The sequence below is a fragment of the Platalea leucorodia genome (genome assembly GCF_965183815.1).
Source record: "Platalea leucorodia genome assembly, chromosome: 3".
In the NCBI taxonomy this organism is placed as follows: Eukaryota; Metazoa; Chordata; class Aves; order Pelecaniformes; family Threskiornithidae; genus Platalea; species Platalea leucorodia.
Window position 1 is genome coordinate 42,651,198 of NC_138825.1, and position 18,663 is coordinate 42,669,860.

General features: G+C 36.2%; 1 protein-coding gene across 1 annotated transcript in view; it reads right to left on the bottom strand.

The window, feature by feature from the left end:
* The window catches only part of FMN2 (formin 2), a gene marked incomplete at both ends in the record, with an annotated part of 159,210 nt that overhangs the window by 62,277 nt on the left and 78,270 nt on the right, over nt 1–18,663 (bottom strand). The window contains one exon of the mRNA XM_082306194.1: nt 7,059–7,120. Coding sequence (XP_082162320.1) covers nt 7,059–7,120 — 62 coding nt within the window. The remainder of the gene's footprint in view (nt 1–7,058; nt 7,121–18,663) is intronic.

Here is an 18,663-nt window from a genome sequence, read left to right on the forward strand (position 1 = left end):
ACTAGTAATCTGCAAAAGATTTATTCATTCAATCATTCAGTAAGACAATAATCTTCATTTCCAATCCCTTTTCTTTGGCTGTTTATAAAGTCTTTGGATCAAAGAAATCTCTTTGCGAGTTGTATTTCTCTTTCCAAATCTGTTGGGTTGCATTTGAATGCAATCTGTTCTTTAAATATATATTTAAATAATATCTTTTTTTTTAACTAAATGAAAATAGGTTTGTATTGTTTACTGCAATTTAAATTTTATTTGGTATTTGGAAAACACTATGGAACAACAAAAAATAGTTGATTTATAATGGAACTATCATACATAGCATAATACATGAGAACTGCTGCATACCTCTTTGGAGTAAAACGATTTTCATTTTTATCTTAATAAGCCAAAACAATTACATGTAAACTGCCTAGGTTCTTGGAGAACCCTGTGCACATTGTGCAGTCTTTTCTTCAATATTCCAATCAAAAGAAACAGAGCCTCACTTCTTTCTGTGCTCCATGCTAGAGCGAAATTATTTTTTCCAACTGCAGTACTGGAAAATGGAATGGTATGGAAAAGTGGAATGGAAATTTCTCCTTCTGACCCTTCTTTCGACATCCACGGTGGTTTTCAAAACAGATTCAAAACATGAATCTGTGCAAGGGTGAAAAAAAGAAGTAAATATATCTGCCTTTATTCCTTTAAGAAAACATTACACACATTTTTTAACTTACTCCACCACAGAACTTGAAGACAACAGTGGAAAATTATATTCTAACTACTTAAATAATGGCAAAGCAAAAGATAGGCTGCATCTGCATTCTTTCTTGCATGCTCTTGCATGATTAGCAGAAGAGGTATGGAACTATCTCAAATCATACTGCCACAGCTCCATCGGCAATCTGAAACCAGAAAGTCAGGTTTGGACAGTTCTTCTGAGGTTGTTGAATATCTTTCCATGTGAAAAGGGAGGAAAACACCGATGTGAAACAGAAAGATGAAGAGATTGAAGAGTTACTCAGAACAAAAGCACTTCAGAGTTTCTCCAATTACTTCAAGAAGTCTGGAAATGACTGCAAGGCCATCTGTCTTGAATAGTACACATCCTAATATTTAGCCAGCATTTCTGTGGATGTTCTTCAAGGGTCATCTTCTCTAAAGTAGTCTGATCTTACCTATTAAGTACTCCAACAGATAGGAAATATTGCAAACAACAACTTTTTTTTTTTTCTCCCAGCAATAAACTTTGTTCTCAACACTAAGAAATTATAATGGTGGTAGTACCTGTGTCACAGATTAATAGAATAGCTGAGGTTTGAAGGTACCTCTGGAGATCATCTAGTCGAACCCTCTGGCACAAAGCAGGGGCAGCTAGAGCAGGTCGCTCAGTATCATGTCCAGCCAGGTTTTGAGTATCTCCAAGGATGGAGACCTCATGACCTCTCTAGGCAGCCTGTTCCAGTGTTTGGACACCCTTGCAGTAAAAAAAGGTGTTTCTATTTTAAAATGGTATTTCCAGTATATCAGTTTCAAGAGGCCCACTACCTCTTGTCTTTACATTGGACATCACTGATCCTAGCTCTGTGTTCTTGACTCCCCTTCTCCAATCAGGTATTTGTACATACTGATAAGATCTCCCTGAGCTCTCTCTTTTCCAGGCTGAACAACCCCAGCTCTCTCAGCTTCTCCTTGTATGATACATTCTCCAAGCCTTTGATCATCATTGTGGCCCTTCACTAGACTTGCTCCGATATGTCCATGTCTCTTGCATTGGGGAGGCCAGAACTGGACACAGCACCCTAGATGTGGTCTCACCAGTGCTGAGAAAAGGAGAATAATCACTTCCCTTGATTCACTTGATCCTTCCTTGATCTGTGTATACTGTATCATCCTTTTCTCTGTTAACAAGGGCTAGGCTGAGACTAATTTACCAGTTTGTAATTTTAGTATACTGGCATTGGCCTATCCATAACACCTAGTTTACTGAATTCCCTACCCCAGTATCACTTCAGTGTGAGAAAACAAACTTGGGGATTCAGCCTCCAAAGGTACTTTTCTACATAAAGTTTCTGTCAAGGCAGGCATAGGACATACGAATAAAATTACAGTAGTAAATTTTGCTTGTATAAGTCTATCCTGAGGAGAAGGAAATTTTCAAGATATTAAGATCAGAAAATTGTATCAATTTTTAATCTTAGAAGACTCATCCGGACACAGGGTGAGGACTAGGAACGATCCAACTAACTTCAGAAGTTCCCACTTAAGTATTGCAGATGCTGTTGAGGAGAAAGACCTGCTTTTGGTTTTGCGTTAGGGAGCAGGTGTAAATGGGACATTTCTTCACTTCATCTAGAACATTCTTACCCAATGGAGAGTTAAAAGAAAAAGAAAGCTTCCATTTCTTTTCAAATCAGTAAAAACTCTCTTGCCAATGGATGAAATCTATAATTTTAGAAATCAGAAGGATGCCAGGAGAGGTAGCATTGTTTCAGTGGTCATGTCATCAGAGCCATGGATGTCTAGGTATGCAAATAACATGACCCTGTAGGAAGATCTATTTTATTTATTCAACTTAAACTTCAAAAAACTCATATATTCAATCTACATTTGGAAATTGTAAACCTTTCTTTGTAAAAGTAAACAAGTTCTCGTACTAATAGATTTTAAATTAAGTTCTATTAGATCTGGCCAATCTGTAAAGTATATTTTCTTCTGTTAAACTGAAAGGAAATCACTTGAAAATTTTTCATGATAGTTAAAGAGGAGAAAATAGTTTAGCAAGAAGCATAAAGCTAAATGGTTATTTGCAAATTCTTTAGAATAAATAGCGAGAGTACTCTCTCTTCTGGCTTTCTACACATAGTGAAGTATTAGAGTGCTTATCACAGCAATCTATCATATATATGCACGTTCAAGCTGTTAATGTTTCTCCACCAAATCCCATGGGCAAAGGTTAGGTAGAGTCACTATTCCTTATTTAAGCCATTATTCTCAGATTGTGTACGCAAAGAAATAACAACTGGCAAAGGTACAAAGGTCCACTCACAGGTAGGCCTGAGCAAAACTCAAGACATATGGCCTACACTCTTCATCAAAGTCAAGAGGACCAAGTATATGGTGCAAGTTCAGAATCAAACCTGAATTTTAAGTCGCTAATTTTGGCTCTGGTAACCAGAATTCTGATTTATGTGTATTTTAAATTACGATAGAAAAGGAATAAAGCTGACATACCTTCTGCACAGGTATTTTTGAAGATTACTTCTCAGAATTCTTATCAGTTAGTTTTACAGTTAATGTTTCTCTAATTTGCAGATAGATAATAAAAAAAAGCTTTTATATTCCCCTCCATTTGTGTCGAGAGAACACATTCAATAGATACTTCTCATAAAAGTCACTGATCTGATTGCGTTAGCACCTCTTTGAATGTTATTGCTATTTATTTCCTTGATTTTTAGCTATTATATAGCATCATAAATGGAACAAAATAGTATAATATAGCAGAATTTTATATTAACTATTTCTAAAAATCAGACAGCATAAATCTGATAGAAATTATTGCAAAAAAATACACTGCTTTAGTTTAACTCTTTTCCCACTTTTGCCAGAGTATAAACTTACCCTGTATTTGGTCTTACCAAAGTTTCTAAGGGCCATTTTTCCGTTTCACAACATAAAACTTACATTTGCTGGTTATTTTTTTTTCCTTGCAACAGAACCTTAGCTCTGAGTTTAGACCAGTTTAAATGTGCATAGGTTTTTTAATTTTGGGGTGGATTTTTTTTTTTTTCATCAACTTGATTTTCAAAGTTAATGTTACATATTTCAAAAGCATCAAGTGACTTGTGTAAAGAATATTGTCAAAAGTAACTGAAACAAGAAGGATATACCAAGATACCCAGGTTAATAACAACTATCATATTCCTTTGAAGCTGGGTCATGTATCAGAAGTCAGGTACAATCTATAGTCTTTGCAGAAAAATGTTAAGACATCACATTGTAATTGCCAGTTTTCAAAGAAAATCACATGAAATAATTGAGAAGGTCTGAATCTCAGTGGCAGAGTGGAGGCATGCACTTTAGACTTTCGGGTGCCTTTCGCTCTTGCAAATGGCATTCTGAGGTTTTTGAAACCATCGACTTAAGTCTTTTAAAGATAGAGACAGGGTGGACAATTTACCAGGAGTCAAATTAAGAAAGTATACATGTTTCGTTTTGTGATGTAAAGAGATTTGAAAAGGGCAAATCCATAGATCAAAAATAATCCTTTGATACAATTTTTAATCCATTTTGTATACACTTATTTTCAAAATATAGTGAAGACATAAGCAGGAGCAGGCTTATCTTGTTTCAAACAGTGATATTTTAGCTACAGTCTCAGCTGCTAAGAGGCTACCTGTTTTCAAAGTAAACAATCACTTATTTGCAAATAAGTACATTTCTCATCACTACCAATATGGCCTAACCCCATACAGCAAATTGACAACTCCCACTGAATTTTATCTACCTTCTCCCTCTCTCATTGTAGCTGCCACCTGAAAGCATTGCTATCAGGGAGTCTGTAAAAGCACATTAAAGTAACTGTTCCACATGTAGTTTTATCTAGTAAGACTCTCTTATAAAAGTAGTCTAGATCTTAAAACATAGCTGGTTATCAACACATATTTAAACAACTTTTTATAAAGCAGGCTACACAACCATTTGTGAGAATTATGTGACTATATCATACAGTGCTGCAGTAACAAAGTCCTTCTCACTTGATGCAATACCACTTAATAATATTAAATAAATTATTGAGGGCTTGGGTCTTTGGTGGGGTGTGGGTTTCTTCGTTTATAAAAAGTCACTAAGATGTATACAGTAACTTTGTGGTTTAACAAGACTTTAATTTCTCAGTAAACAGGAATTGAGCCCTCGGGACTGTGGCTTTTGAAATTAGGGTGTGTTTAGGTTTGGAGACTGCCCAAATTTCATTCACATTTAAGAAGGGAAAGCACCATGCCAGACATATGCAATTAGAAAAAAATGATTACATTCTGAGGGAAGACTGTAAAACAAATGCTCCCATATGTTCCATAAAGATCAAATAGAAAGGCTGAGAACTAGTACAGTGGTATTTAAATATCCAGCAAAAAAATACCAGTCCAATAAATAAACCCTAAGAACTAAAAATTAAGTTAATGGCTACGAAGTAGCTGAATGAGGCAACGTTATCCCCACTTACAATACAGGATGAGGCTGAGAAATAAGGGAGGAGTCAAACATGCCAGGCTCTCTTGTACCACCCATTGCTTACACTTTTTTATTGAACAATACTGTTATAATTAGTGAAGCTACCAAGGGAAGCAAATGCAAGGTCTGATGTGTTTTGACCAAAGACTGAGAGTAAAAACAGAAAATTCAATTTAAAAAAAATGCTTCTTTCAAGATATAGCTTTATCAAACAGAGGATCCAGGATTAAAATTCAGTTCCCCTTATGAAGCTCTCTCCAAATAAACTGGGGGGTTTTTGCTCTTTGTTTTTTTGGTTGGTGTTTGGTTTTTGGTGTGTTTTTTTTCTTTTTTTTTTTTTCTGTCTTGTACCCACGCAAATATAACGATAAAGTTGGGCTGATCTGTATTCTATTCAAAGCAAAGAAATATATTATAGTCATTCCAACTTTTTGAGTCTTGCCTGAGATTAACAGATGATATTTTCCTCAGTCAGGACAGTATTTCCTAGAGATTTTCTGTAATTAGTGAATTAGAATGGGATATAGCTGTGCTGTGTAAGGGAGCAGATTAAAAATAATGTAAAATAAAAATAGCACACCAGAAATGCTGTGGCATAAGGATGAGAAGTGCTTAAAGTATAAAGATTTGGGGGTAGTTAGAATAGGTTTCCCATTTGACCATTATCTTCCTGAGCAATGTTGAGCAAGTTAATTCTTCAGGGATGAAATAAGAGTAGAAGTTCTTCCTAGTTCTTGCCAGATTTTTGTTTTTCATTTTGTTTATCTTTCTGGTTTTTCTATAAAGCAGACTAGAGCTTAGTATCTCTCTCTTCAGGCCCCAAAGTGGGTTATTTATGAGAAATTTCATAAATCAACAAACCATTCCAAAGTAGGCCATAAAAAGCTGGAGTCTAAAAACAAAAAAACTGAAAGGTGTGAAAGTAATTAACATATTATCAAAACTGTAACATGAGGGAAATAAAAAAATCCAATACAATAGCATACATTGGCCTTCAACGTCATTCTGTGGCTTACAGCTTTATGTTTCATATTTTCAGGTTCTTTGGAGGGTAAATAGAAAGCCTTTTTGCTCTTTCCAGAGATGCCTAGCCAGACCTCTATGTATTCAGGCAGTGTGCTTGGAGAAGGGGGTAATGCTCACTGGCCTCAGTTGAAGACAGAAACGTGCTTCTTAGACCCACTTTTTTGAATTTTGCACATGACTGGCTTTGTAAAGTTTTAGAACATGCCTGAGTATATTCTGAATCCCTGATTTTGCATACCTGCTGGTCATACACTCTGATGATTAGTACCAGACATTTATGAAGCCACTGACAGTTTATACTGCTTTTTATTACATTAACTTAGAGCAATCCTTTTCCTTTCAAAGAGTTAAAATTATTTTGGAGGAATCCCTGAAATAATAATAATTAAAAGCTACAGTTCCACATATGGAATGATTGCTGTTATTAAAACAATCCTTTTTATTCAACAACATTGTTATATTAGTGAAGTTATGAAGTGAAACCAAAGACCTGGAGTGCAAGGTCTGATACCTACTGACCAAAGACTGCCCCACCCAAGGAAAAAAAAAAAAAAAAAAAAAAAAAGAGGCAAACCCAATTTCTGTTTAGTCATTTAGAAGTTGATTATGTTACTTATATAAAAAGGTATATAGTATATAAAACACACAATGGCAATTAATACAATTTAAATGCTTATTCTTTTCATTACTTTGGGAAAAAAAGTCACTTCAAAATAGGACATGTTCTACAAGATTTCTGAATATTACTGATGCAAACCAAAAATACCTTCACATGGACCTACAGTATTCCTACATTAGATGGACTTCCTCCAATTACTCACATTCTCATACAGGGCTTGAAGGGTCTCCAGGTCAACCACAGAGTTGTCCAAGTTCACAACAGCTATAAAAAAGACAAAAGAAAAAAGAATTAGTTGTCAGGATGATAATCCAGCTGTGAAAGAAAGACTGAGCACAATACCCAGCAATAGTTTTTATGACCTACTGGTCATACAGCTTAAGGGTTTTAACTTTATTAATGCCTTGAATAGTGCCGTTCCTAAGACTATGGGCTAGAAACCTGGTAGAGCCAGGTGTCAAGTGTTAAAGAATTCATCTCCCTCCCCCCAAACACACAAACACGATCCCACGAGTATGGCCATAGCCAGAGATCAGAGATAAGCTTTACATCAGACTTTCACGGTCCGACTGAAAGCATTATAAAAATTTGTAAATCTGCACCACAGACACACACACACACTCACACAACAAAGCTCATTCCTGTCACTGGTTGGCTTCAGTCTTAAACTGATTAATCCGTAAGTCAGCCAGTTAACTTCAAAACACCTGACAAGGGTCAAGTCTTCTATGCACTAAGCCGACACGTCTAGTACAGATACAAAATATGCCTTTCCTGTTCCCAACCAATTCTGGCGCCACACACATACTGTATTTTTTCAGCATTAAAAAGCCAGTTCAACAGCACAGAGAGAGTGATTACCATCTACTGAACCTGTGCAAAAAAAAAAAAATATCAGTAAGAGGGGCATACTTTTGGAACACGACCCTGACTCCTCACTTGCATTAGGAACATTTCATGAGGCAAGGCAAATGTTTGTGCAAACTAGTGAAGAATTATTCTCAGCTAATACAAAGAATGATTTTTAAAATAGTACTTTTCAGTATTCGTTTTACATATTTTTTTGCAAGCACACTGACCATTCATTTAAAACCCAGATAAATCTAACTTTCCTCATCCAGATTTTAAATCTTGAAAGCAATTTAGAACGTTGCATTAGAACATATGTGATGGTAATGAATAATTTTTTCACACTATACCAGTCTTTTTTCTATTTAGCACTTCATTAATTTGTACCCTTTTTTGTAATGGGCTCTGCATGTGTGCACTTGTACAATAAGTAGAATAAACCCCTAGGCAAGATTAATCTGGAAATTACAACACTGATCAGCAATAGAAACCCAGCACTAGGTTACCTTATGTCCTATAAATCCATGTCCTTAACTGTCACAGAGAAATTCTGTGTATACACCTAAAGATTACAGACAATATAATTCAAGCTCATGTGTTTCCGATTGCTCTAAAGCATTTAGAGATACCACTCTGAGTCTGGGACTCATCACGTTTCCCCTTTCCAGGCCTGAGACATAGTTTTAGTTACAGTATAAGAAAACTATAAACAAAGAAGTGTTGATCTTGATTAAACTAAGCAGGCTACACTGTATCTCTAAGCAAGGCACAAAGCTAACTTTTAGGACTGAAGCAAAAAATAATTAGGAATTTCTTCAATTTTCAGAAATAATATTACAAAAATTTTTTTTTTCCATTTTTCCTTTACCAGAAAGCAAGAGAATCTGAAAGATAATGGCAATGTAACAGTTAACAGTTCAGGAAGCAACATGGTTTTTGTTTTGTTTTGGGGGAGGGGCATATGCAAAAATCTGCTACTAATTATTTGGGATATTTTAAAACTCCTTTTCCCTCTGCACCCCCCCCCCCCCCAAGTGTAATACTTCTTGCAATAGAGACTTAAAGATGCCCTCTCAACAAGGTACTGTAGTATATGTTGTTTTTAATAACCCCTGATGCTCAATAGGACTATCTGCATGCTTAAAAACATGCCAAATTTGTCTTGTAGAACTGAAGACTAAAATTAACATGCAAATAGAAACTGGGTCTAGATTGGTTTGAGAGCTCCACTTTAAGAAAACACATATGTCAAAACCTATATACAAACAGCTTTATTAAAACCAGGATATATTATTAAACTCAGTTTGTATTATCCCTACGTTTCAGCACTCTTACACTTATGCGTACATTTTCATATATGAACGCACTCACAACCCCTCAACTATTTATTTTGAGTTGTGGCTGTCTTCTCCCTGCTCCACCCCCCTCCCCTTCCTTCCAGAGACTGTCTACTCCTGCACTAAGAAATATGACATAAGTTCCTGCTCTGACTTTTGCTCAATGTTAAGATCACCCACGGATTACTCAGGGAGCAATAGAACACTTTTGTTTGAATGCTTGCAGGAGATAAGAGAACGGCTGGCAAACACAATGGTGCCAGGTCTGTGTACTTTCAACAAAACAGGTATGCAGAAGAGTGCACATACTTCAGGGAGCTGCTTAAAACAAATCAGTCTGAGACAACTTGGAGAAATTAGATCCTAGTATATATGTTTCAAATCCCCCCCTCCCAAGACTAATATATTTCTATACATTTCATCTAAAGACGTATATGTTCATAAATAGCACTCTAGCATCCCACTAGGATTTTTCAGTGTTTGCCATAGATTTGCTCCCCTCGCTCCAAGGAATCAGGAGATGAGCTTCTGTTCCTTGGCAGTACTGCAGCACTGTCATGCAGAACATGATAGCTGGCAAAATAAATCACAACTGTTGCATATTTAATTCCATTATCTAGACAATCTGAACTGATAAAAAACAATGACATTTCCTTACGCAGCCAAGCTTACTAGCTAAACATGCCCCCTCCTTACAATCAGGATGACTACACAAGTATCTAACCGAAGGATTCCACATCTGGTGGCAAAATAAAGATGAAAAATATAGAAAAACATTAATTTCTTCATATGAAAATATTCTGAGCTATGCTACAATTCCAGTATACTTTGATGCAAACATCTGGAGAAGGGTTTATAACATCCAGCGACTGCAAGACTATTTTCACCCATGTCACTATTTTAGAAAGTGATTTTTTTTGTTTTGAAGTTGACATTGCCATTTCCTGGTCTTGACTACTATGAAATGATCTTTAATAGCCATCACACCCTCCAGCCTTTCTGATACATTCATAAGACAGCAATGAAGAATATCTGTTGGCTTTTACTCTAATAGAAACAACTTTCTTTTAATCACATCAGACTCAGGCATTTAGTTCTTACCTTCAAGATTTCATAGTTCTATTTTCTTGCATTCCTGTCGCCACTGCTGCCAATAAAGCCAGCAAGCCCACACCAGTTTCAAGCCCTAATACTGTAAAATTATTCGATGTACATATATATAATTGTGCATTTATACACACATATATAGATATGATTAAATCAAATCTGAACCAAGTATATCCAGATACGCACACAAATATGCACAGGTAAAAATAAAAGGAACTACAAACCAACAACTTTTTTTTTTTTTTTTTTTTTCTTCAAGCAAGCACTGGTCAACAGACGATTACAGAAAATCCACGCAGTAAAAAGAGGGGTTGAAGAGCAATCGCAAAGGGTTGCTTGACACTATAAAGGACAGAGGAGGAGAAAGAGATTTCAAAGGATTTGTAGCCAAAATAAAGGCTTCAGGAATCTCTTGTCAGTCTTAAACTTTCCTGATATTCTCATTGTTTTTGTCACAATCTACATGGAAATTTTAACTGGTATCTTTGGGACAGAAATTACCTCTTTCTCATGCAACTGCAGAATATAGAAGTTTTAGCAGAATGGAAGAGTTTCCATTCCATTCTGTATTTCTACAATATAAATTGAATCAAAAAATAAATTACGCAAACTCACAATAACAAAGCCAACTTAGGCACTAGTTTCAAACTGGAAGGACAATAAAATATATGCAGAGAGACAAAGACTTACTATTCTTAGTAATATCAATTAATTTGCAAGTCTGGCTAGGCACCTTAGAAGATACTTCACCTGACAGGAGGATAATATTGCTGCTAAAAAAAGTGAGATTAGTGTAAAGCACACAACTATATTCAGAGGCGTACTTGAACTCTGAGAACAGACGGACCTTCTCCCATACACACGGAAGCCAATTTAGAACACAGACACAATTAAAAAAAAAAAAAAAAAAACAACACAAAAAAAATAAACCCACCACAATGAATAATCACCACCCACATGTCTTCAGGGGAACACAGTATGTAACCAAGCCACCAACGAGATCAAAGTTTTTGCCAGCAAATACAATCCTGAAGAAGAAATGCATGAGAAAACACCAGCAGGAAGTTGGAGGATGCACAGTGTATTCTCAGGAAGACTATAGAAGGAAGAAGCTGTAATTTTTTATATTGTAAGACAGATCATTACTGTTGATTACTCATCTAACTAGGAGCATGTGAACTACCAGCTACCAGTAAAACAGAATTGATACGCGATATAGACACAGCAAACCTACACTTGCCTGAGGCTATGATTCTAAATCCACCAATAGTACCACTTATGTAAACCGTTAGAGAAAGAGACATCTTCCTACAGCTACCCAGTGCTTGGAAACTCTATTCTGTATGCAAGTTCAAAACTCTGGAATTTCTTTTTAAAATTAAAAGGACAAAATTTCCCCACTGAGTAGAATTTCAGGATGAAGAAAAAGAATTATCAACCCAATCATTCGGATCCAACTTTTATGTCATAAAACTCTCATTAGCACAATCTCACTTATGGGTGACTTTCAGAACACTGGTATTCAGTCCAAATCTTGGTCTTATGTCTTCCCTTTACTCAAATCACACTCCATTTCTCTGGCCTTTCCAAGTATGCTTCCTAAGCTTTTCTGTCTCTGGACTCCGTCCACAAGTGAATGTCCTCTTCTTGAGACCTCCTAGAAGCACTGCTGTCTCCCCAGAAACTGACTGAGCAATTTCCAAAGACTACTTGACTGATAACAGATTACAGGTTAACTCCTCAGAGAGAAGCAGTAGTTGAAGCAAAACCACCTCAAATTTGCAAAAGGAATTCTGAACCAATCCTGCTATACTCAGATCCATGCTTCCTGGAGACAAACAAGAAACCACCCACCCGAGTTCATGCTGATTTCCACCACAATTAACTTCTCCATGACTCTCCGAAAAACAAGCAGTACCACTCCTTTTTTCCTCCTGCACGTCTTTGCCTCTTCTCTTTCTCCAGAAGAGCACCAAGACTCTTTGCAAGACTTCCCATGACTGTCAAATGGCAGCGACTGTCACTTCAGCAAATTACAAAGGCAGACTGATTCTTCTTTACTGAACGAAGGACCTCCTGCTTCTACAGCAGATAATCACAGTACTCTTATCATGCAGTTCTGTGTGGGACACAGATTTGGGGGTTTCACAGCTGTTCTGCCCACCGTGTGACTCTAACATGCAAGACTACATGATACTGAGAGGTTACAACTTCCACGGTACTTTTCCCTAACTTCCATTCCCAGATAATTCTGCTCCATGTTAACAATTAAACCATCTATACCCCAGGAACGTTACTCCAAACTGAAGACTGAAAGAAACAGAAAAGGCATCAACCAGTCTTACAACAAAAATGGACTTTGTTGTTATTAAGAACCTGCATCTATATTATATAGGAACCATAAGCTGTACATAAATAGAGTCTCAAAATTACTACATAATTTTGAAGCAGAACTGTAGCATTAAAAGTCATTCAACCTTCTCAAATGTTTTCAAGTAATTGTACTTGAAAATTTGATGAGACATATTCATTTGCAAATATCTAAAAAGGCTATTTGGAAGGCAAAAAAGGCATACGAGTAGATGAGTAGGTCAAATGTGTCATATTGTATGATCTTCCTTGAATTATTATTTCTGAGCTAATTAAAAAAAATACCTGCTCCAAGAGTAATGTACGGGTAGTAAACTTCAAATGGTCAAACACCAACATCATTAGAAAATTAACACACTGGCAAAACCTTAAGCAATGGAAAATTCTGACACAAGAAAGACAAGTCAGACAGTGTATAGCCTGATCAACTTATGAAGTGTTTCTGACGACAAATTAGAGAAAAAGAACAAACTTGTTTGTTTGTTCACTGAAGGCAGAATGGAAGCCTTCACTGACAGATGTCTTTGGAAGAAAACGCAAGAACACCACACATGCAAATACAATCAAACCAGAAAAAAAAGGTCTCGATGAAGACAATTTCATCAAGTTCCTTGGAATGACTGACAGCTGAACTGCTCAATTCAGAAGAAGAAGAAAAAAACATCTGCCTCAACGTTCTCATCAACAAAAGAGCCAAGAGAGCCTTAGAAGATGAAAGTGCAGTGGCTTCCTTTGCTGCTATAAAGATCATGGTGTGATGCAATATCAAGCTACTTGCAAAGTAAACCCAGATTTAAAACCAACTTAATATTTATACTTAAAAATCAATTAAATTGCAAAATTTGCAGTCTTTTATTGGTTACACAGTAAACCCACAACTTCAAAAATGGCTATTCCTTGCTTTTTTTTTTTTTTTTTTTTTTCTTTCCATGTGAGCTTATGGGCATCATTCATCTAACACAGGCCTACTGCACCAGGTCATGTTTTTTTCTGTGATACTTCCAACAACTTGACAACTACTACTGTTCTTTTGGGATTCTTCTTTATCTCAAATAATAGAAATGTGAATCTCCTAGTGCAGGAAGTTAAATCCCAAATGGGCCCCTTTGCAATAAACATTATGTTTACATAAATAAGGAAAATACAGCAGTAAAACCAAATGTCCCTGTGCTAATAGGAGCTGCAGCAAAACACACGAGGATCATGGCTGTGTAATTTTTAAAGATTCTCAGAAAACAAGGGAAATAAAAGAATTTTTAAATAGGAGTACCTGGACTTGAACAACTTGCAGAAAAAGCCCTGTTGATAATGGGTAGGTAGGGGATGGCTGCACTGCGTAGAGTTAGCATAAATGAAAACAATTTCATATTACCACCTACCTGCTTGCCCTCAGTACCTTTGTGATATGTTTATCTATTAGCAAATACTCTAACCTTCTCAAAATGAAAACTTTAAGTGCACAAAGCACAATGGAGATTGGGTCTTCAACACAAGTACATACAGCATGGATCAGAGGCAAGAAACAGCACTTAGAACTGCTTGCACACCGTTTTACTGTGGCAGTAATTCACCTTGATCTAAAGCTTGTGTAAGAAACCAGAGCAGTATACAAAATTTCCAAGCAGAAGCCATGGATTAAGCTTACCTGTTGCTTCAGATTGTTTTTAAAGGACTTAAAATTTTTAAATACCTTCCAGAACATATACTCACATTTCTGGGAAGCAATAAAACAAGAATCAATTAAGTAAGAATATGCATTTGCAAAATTTGAAGTAACAGAAGTAGGGGACTTCATCAAAAAGAGTGAATCTTTAGTATCACTTTTTGCACTGATTCTTCTCTTATAAACACAATTCAATTTTTAGACATTTGTCCTTAGCATTCCTATTCCCTAATGTTGTATCCCTAATATATAGCAATAAAATTGTATCGCTAGAGCTTTTTTACATACATATAAATATATATACACATATACAACAAAATATATAACTATATTTTATATATAGCTACACATAGTTAATATAAACAGTTACATTACATACATTTCAAACAATTGCCTGCTATGTTAAGGACAGCAGTTACTGATTATGTGAAGTCTAACTCCATACACCTATACAGTCTGTTTATAAAAAGTGTGCAAGTTCAGTTCTTAGAGAACAAATATATTTTGTTTGACTCAGTATGTCGCCTTCTTGTCTAGGCAGGAAAAAAAATGGAGACCAATGCTGTAATCCTTTCAGAATAAAATGTTTAAATACAAACATGATTGCCATTGTAGACTGTTTAATTTAGAGAGATTGTATTTCAGTTCTGGTTTTGAGAGGTTTGCTGATTTGACTATAGAGAGTACTTCAGTGCTTATCTTAATTGTTTAGATAAGATTTGTTTGAATTTGGCAGGTGAAAAAAACATGGGTGTGGGATATAGGAAGGTTGAGAAAAGACTGGCATTTTACCAGATTATGCTTCTTTTAAACTATAGTGCGTAGAGGAGCAAACAGTTTCAATGAACCTGCCAGGGGCTGGTCTTTGGGGAGCGAATTTGAAGCGCAAGATTGACTGGCAGGATTCAAGATTTTCAATAAACTGGAAAGGATTACCATGATAACTCCCAAAACGCTACTTAAGGTTTAGCATAGTACACAAATGCAAATGATATGACACATTTAAATAAGTTAAAAAAAAAAAAAAGTGCTTTACGCTTATAGTAGGGGCTTGTTGTTCTCTAGGCAAACTTTCTGTCCCTTAAATGTATTTTTAAAGTTTTTCCAAGAACATGATTTTAATATAAAATTAATCATTGGCATATGGATATATTTTACATGTAAGAAATTCTGTTACAGAAAATGAAATTACTGCTGTAAAAACCCAATGCTATTGGCTTTTACTTCAATAACAGCTTGTGCTAAGCTTTTTCACTTTCTGATTAAGGTAGTATAGCATGCCACAGGCGTTCTATTTAGCAGTTCTCAAAAGGAACCTTGTCATACCTATCAACTATATCACTTTTGGTGGGGAAACTACTAGAACAGGATATCTGAGGAATATATTTTTGGGATGTTTACGTGACAGTATGTATTTACAGTGCACATTATAAAAACAAACTGCACAAACACATCAGCTGTAAGGCACATATGCAGTAGATCTGACATTGTTTATCAATCTGTCTGCAGATAGATGATTTATAGCTTTGTATTTATGAGTCAAGTGAAATAAAATTTGTGTTTCCTGTGTGTTAGTGTTTGACTTTTCTTTTAGATCCATATAGGCTTTAATGCTTTTCAGTCTCTATTTCAATGACACTATGTCTGTGAGTTCTGCAGGCTAATATAAGTGGTGTAAGTACCAGCGATGGGGTAACTGTGACAGTCAAAGGACGTATGCAAGTCAAACTTTGCAGAACAAGGTAGCATGTCTTAGTGCAGCTGGGAGAAGTTAGCAAGACTTGTCTAGAATACAAACAAACCTTCAGGCTTCAAACTAATTGAGACTTTTAATTACATGTGGATTTTTTCAGAATTCAAATTTGCTGGCTTTTGGTTTAATTCCACCTTATCTATTTTCATTAGAGTAGCTCAAAGTAAACAAAGCCATGGCTAACTTTGAGAAGTCCAGTCCATAAGCAGAGAGACAAGTTTTTTCTTTAATGCTTTAGGGAGCTCATTCTAAATGATAAAGATAAACAAAATGCAGGAGGAGCAGGAAGAGACTTATTTGGAATCTTCTAGTAGTTCACTGGCAAAGATGAAACCTAGGTTTAAAGTAGTGCAAAGTCGAGAATAAATTTAAGTTAAAATTATTGCAACTACTGGAATAATCATTTATTGCTTATTCTAACATCATAATCACTAGAAGGACACTAACTTTTTCATATGGGATCTCTGAACAATTTGCCTTACTCTGTGACCCTGAGCAGCTCTGAACAGTCCCCCGTCTTTCCATGTTCCTTATACACATTCCACTCTTTAATCATTCTTCTAATCCACCCTTGAACCTCTTAATTTTTTTGCTATTATATTTGTTTGAGATGAAGTGACCACAATTCATCCCTCATGGCAAGGATATACCAGTTTTCTACAGCTACATAGCACTCTGCATATTTATTTGATAAAGTTAGCAGGGTAGATACCAAACATACTTTTTTTCCAAAAAATATATTCTCTACATTAAGCACCTAACGTAGGATCTTACCTTTTGTGCTCTCAATTTACCCAGAGCTAGTATACAGTTAATGGAGCTCCAGGTGTGCCCAGTTGGCAATTTATAACACTTATATTAAATTACTTAAGTGACAACACTAAATGAGTTACAAACTGCCTAACTCATAGATCTGAAAATTTAATGGCTTATGAAACACTACCAGAAAGGAGAGTATCTTAGGCTTCCATAGAAATCTGCTCTCAGCTTACTGCAACTAAATATATCTTTATGAACACTGAAAAGAAAGATATTAAAAATAATTATTAATCCTCAGTGAGGTCCTTGTGGCAATGCCAATGGGAGAGCTGCTCTTTCCTGAGCAGACTCAAACTCACCCAAAGAACTGTATTGATTATACTCTTAGTAATCACAATCAATGACTAATATAAGACTCCTTATCTCTCAAGGATTGACTAGAAGTCAAAACAATCTTTGCACTAGACCTATAGCTGGTGGAATATCAAAGCGACCAACAAAGGAAATAGAAGAATAACCTCAAGAACTTGTCTTTCTGTTGAATTGCTTGATCTATTTAGCTTATACGGAAGGAGGTTAAGAGGCAACCTGATTACAGTTCTTACACATGCCTGCATGAGAAGATATCTGAAAGTAGATGGCTCCATAATTTTGCAGACCAAAAGTAGGAGAGAATGAAGGATGTCTGTAAATTAATCTGACAAATTGACTACAGAAAGACTATTTTAAGTGGTAAAAGTGAGGGAAAGTAACCTTGTGAACAACGTTTCATGGGATACATTGGCTTCTCCATCACCTAAAGCATTTGTACGAAATCCTAGACTCGCCAAAGTCAATGGCAAAACTATCAGTGACTTCAAAGAAAGCCAAAGGTTGAAGGGTCAGAATTTCAGCTGGAACTCAGGATCATTTATACTGCTAAAATGTTCATATTTATACAGACTAACGGCTTGAGGTAGAAATTAGCAGGCAATATTACATGACTTGCCGTATTCAGCAGCCAGACTAAATGCTTAGGATGCTCTTTCAAAAAATCTGGAGCTAAGCTGGGTGTTTGCCCTTTGCTAGGTCCCTCTGAAGTTCTCTACTAGTCTTCCCTAACATCAACAAGCCTAAATCATTTTACCCAGACTACACAAAATGTTGCTACCTATTGATGACTTACAACAGAAAGTAGTCCATGTTCTAAGTATGGTAGGATTATGAAAATAATGCAAAAAGATTTTTGGCTAGGTAGATGACAGATGACACAGCTTTACTAATTCAAGTCACAATACTGTGATAACTGAGGGCAGAAGGATGCATGTTTAAGTTCCATCTTTTTTCACACTCCGAAGTGTTTCTCAAAAGCTGGTATTAATAACTCAAGGAAATAAGGGCTGGGATTGCAACAAAACCAAATGCCCGGATATGTGGAAAACCAAAATATATACACCCTAAGAAAAAAAAAATACTCAAATGTTATTTGGAATCACCTGTGTGTATTTATTTCAGTAACATGACTGGATTCGGCCTACTGAGGTCTTTAAGAGTACCAGAGGCGCTCTATATTGCTTCAGTTCAATGGGATTGAGTTATATTTTGTGTCCAGGTAGCTAAAGCAATCACAGCTTCACTACAAACAAAACACACTACACTGAAATAGAATCTAACACATACTGCGTGCGGAGGTTTCCCGTGAAACAGCAGAACAACCTTGATCTTTCATTGTCTAGGAATCACGACAGAACAAGACAAAGAAGAGAAAAAGTAGGAGAAACCCAGGTACCTCATAAAGTGACAGGTACAGGAACGCTGACGCAATGGCTCCAGCATGAGAAACAGCGGGCTCTCGGACTAGGCATTTCACAATATTTGCAGTAGAAAACCACAATTTCCCCTGCACCGTTTCTTACCCTACCTACCACGGATGATGGATGGATACAGCAAACAAATCACTCCCCCATCTTTGCATCATCCTTTCTCTTCC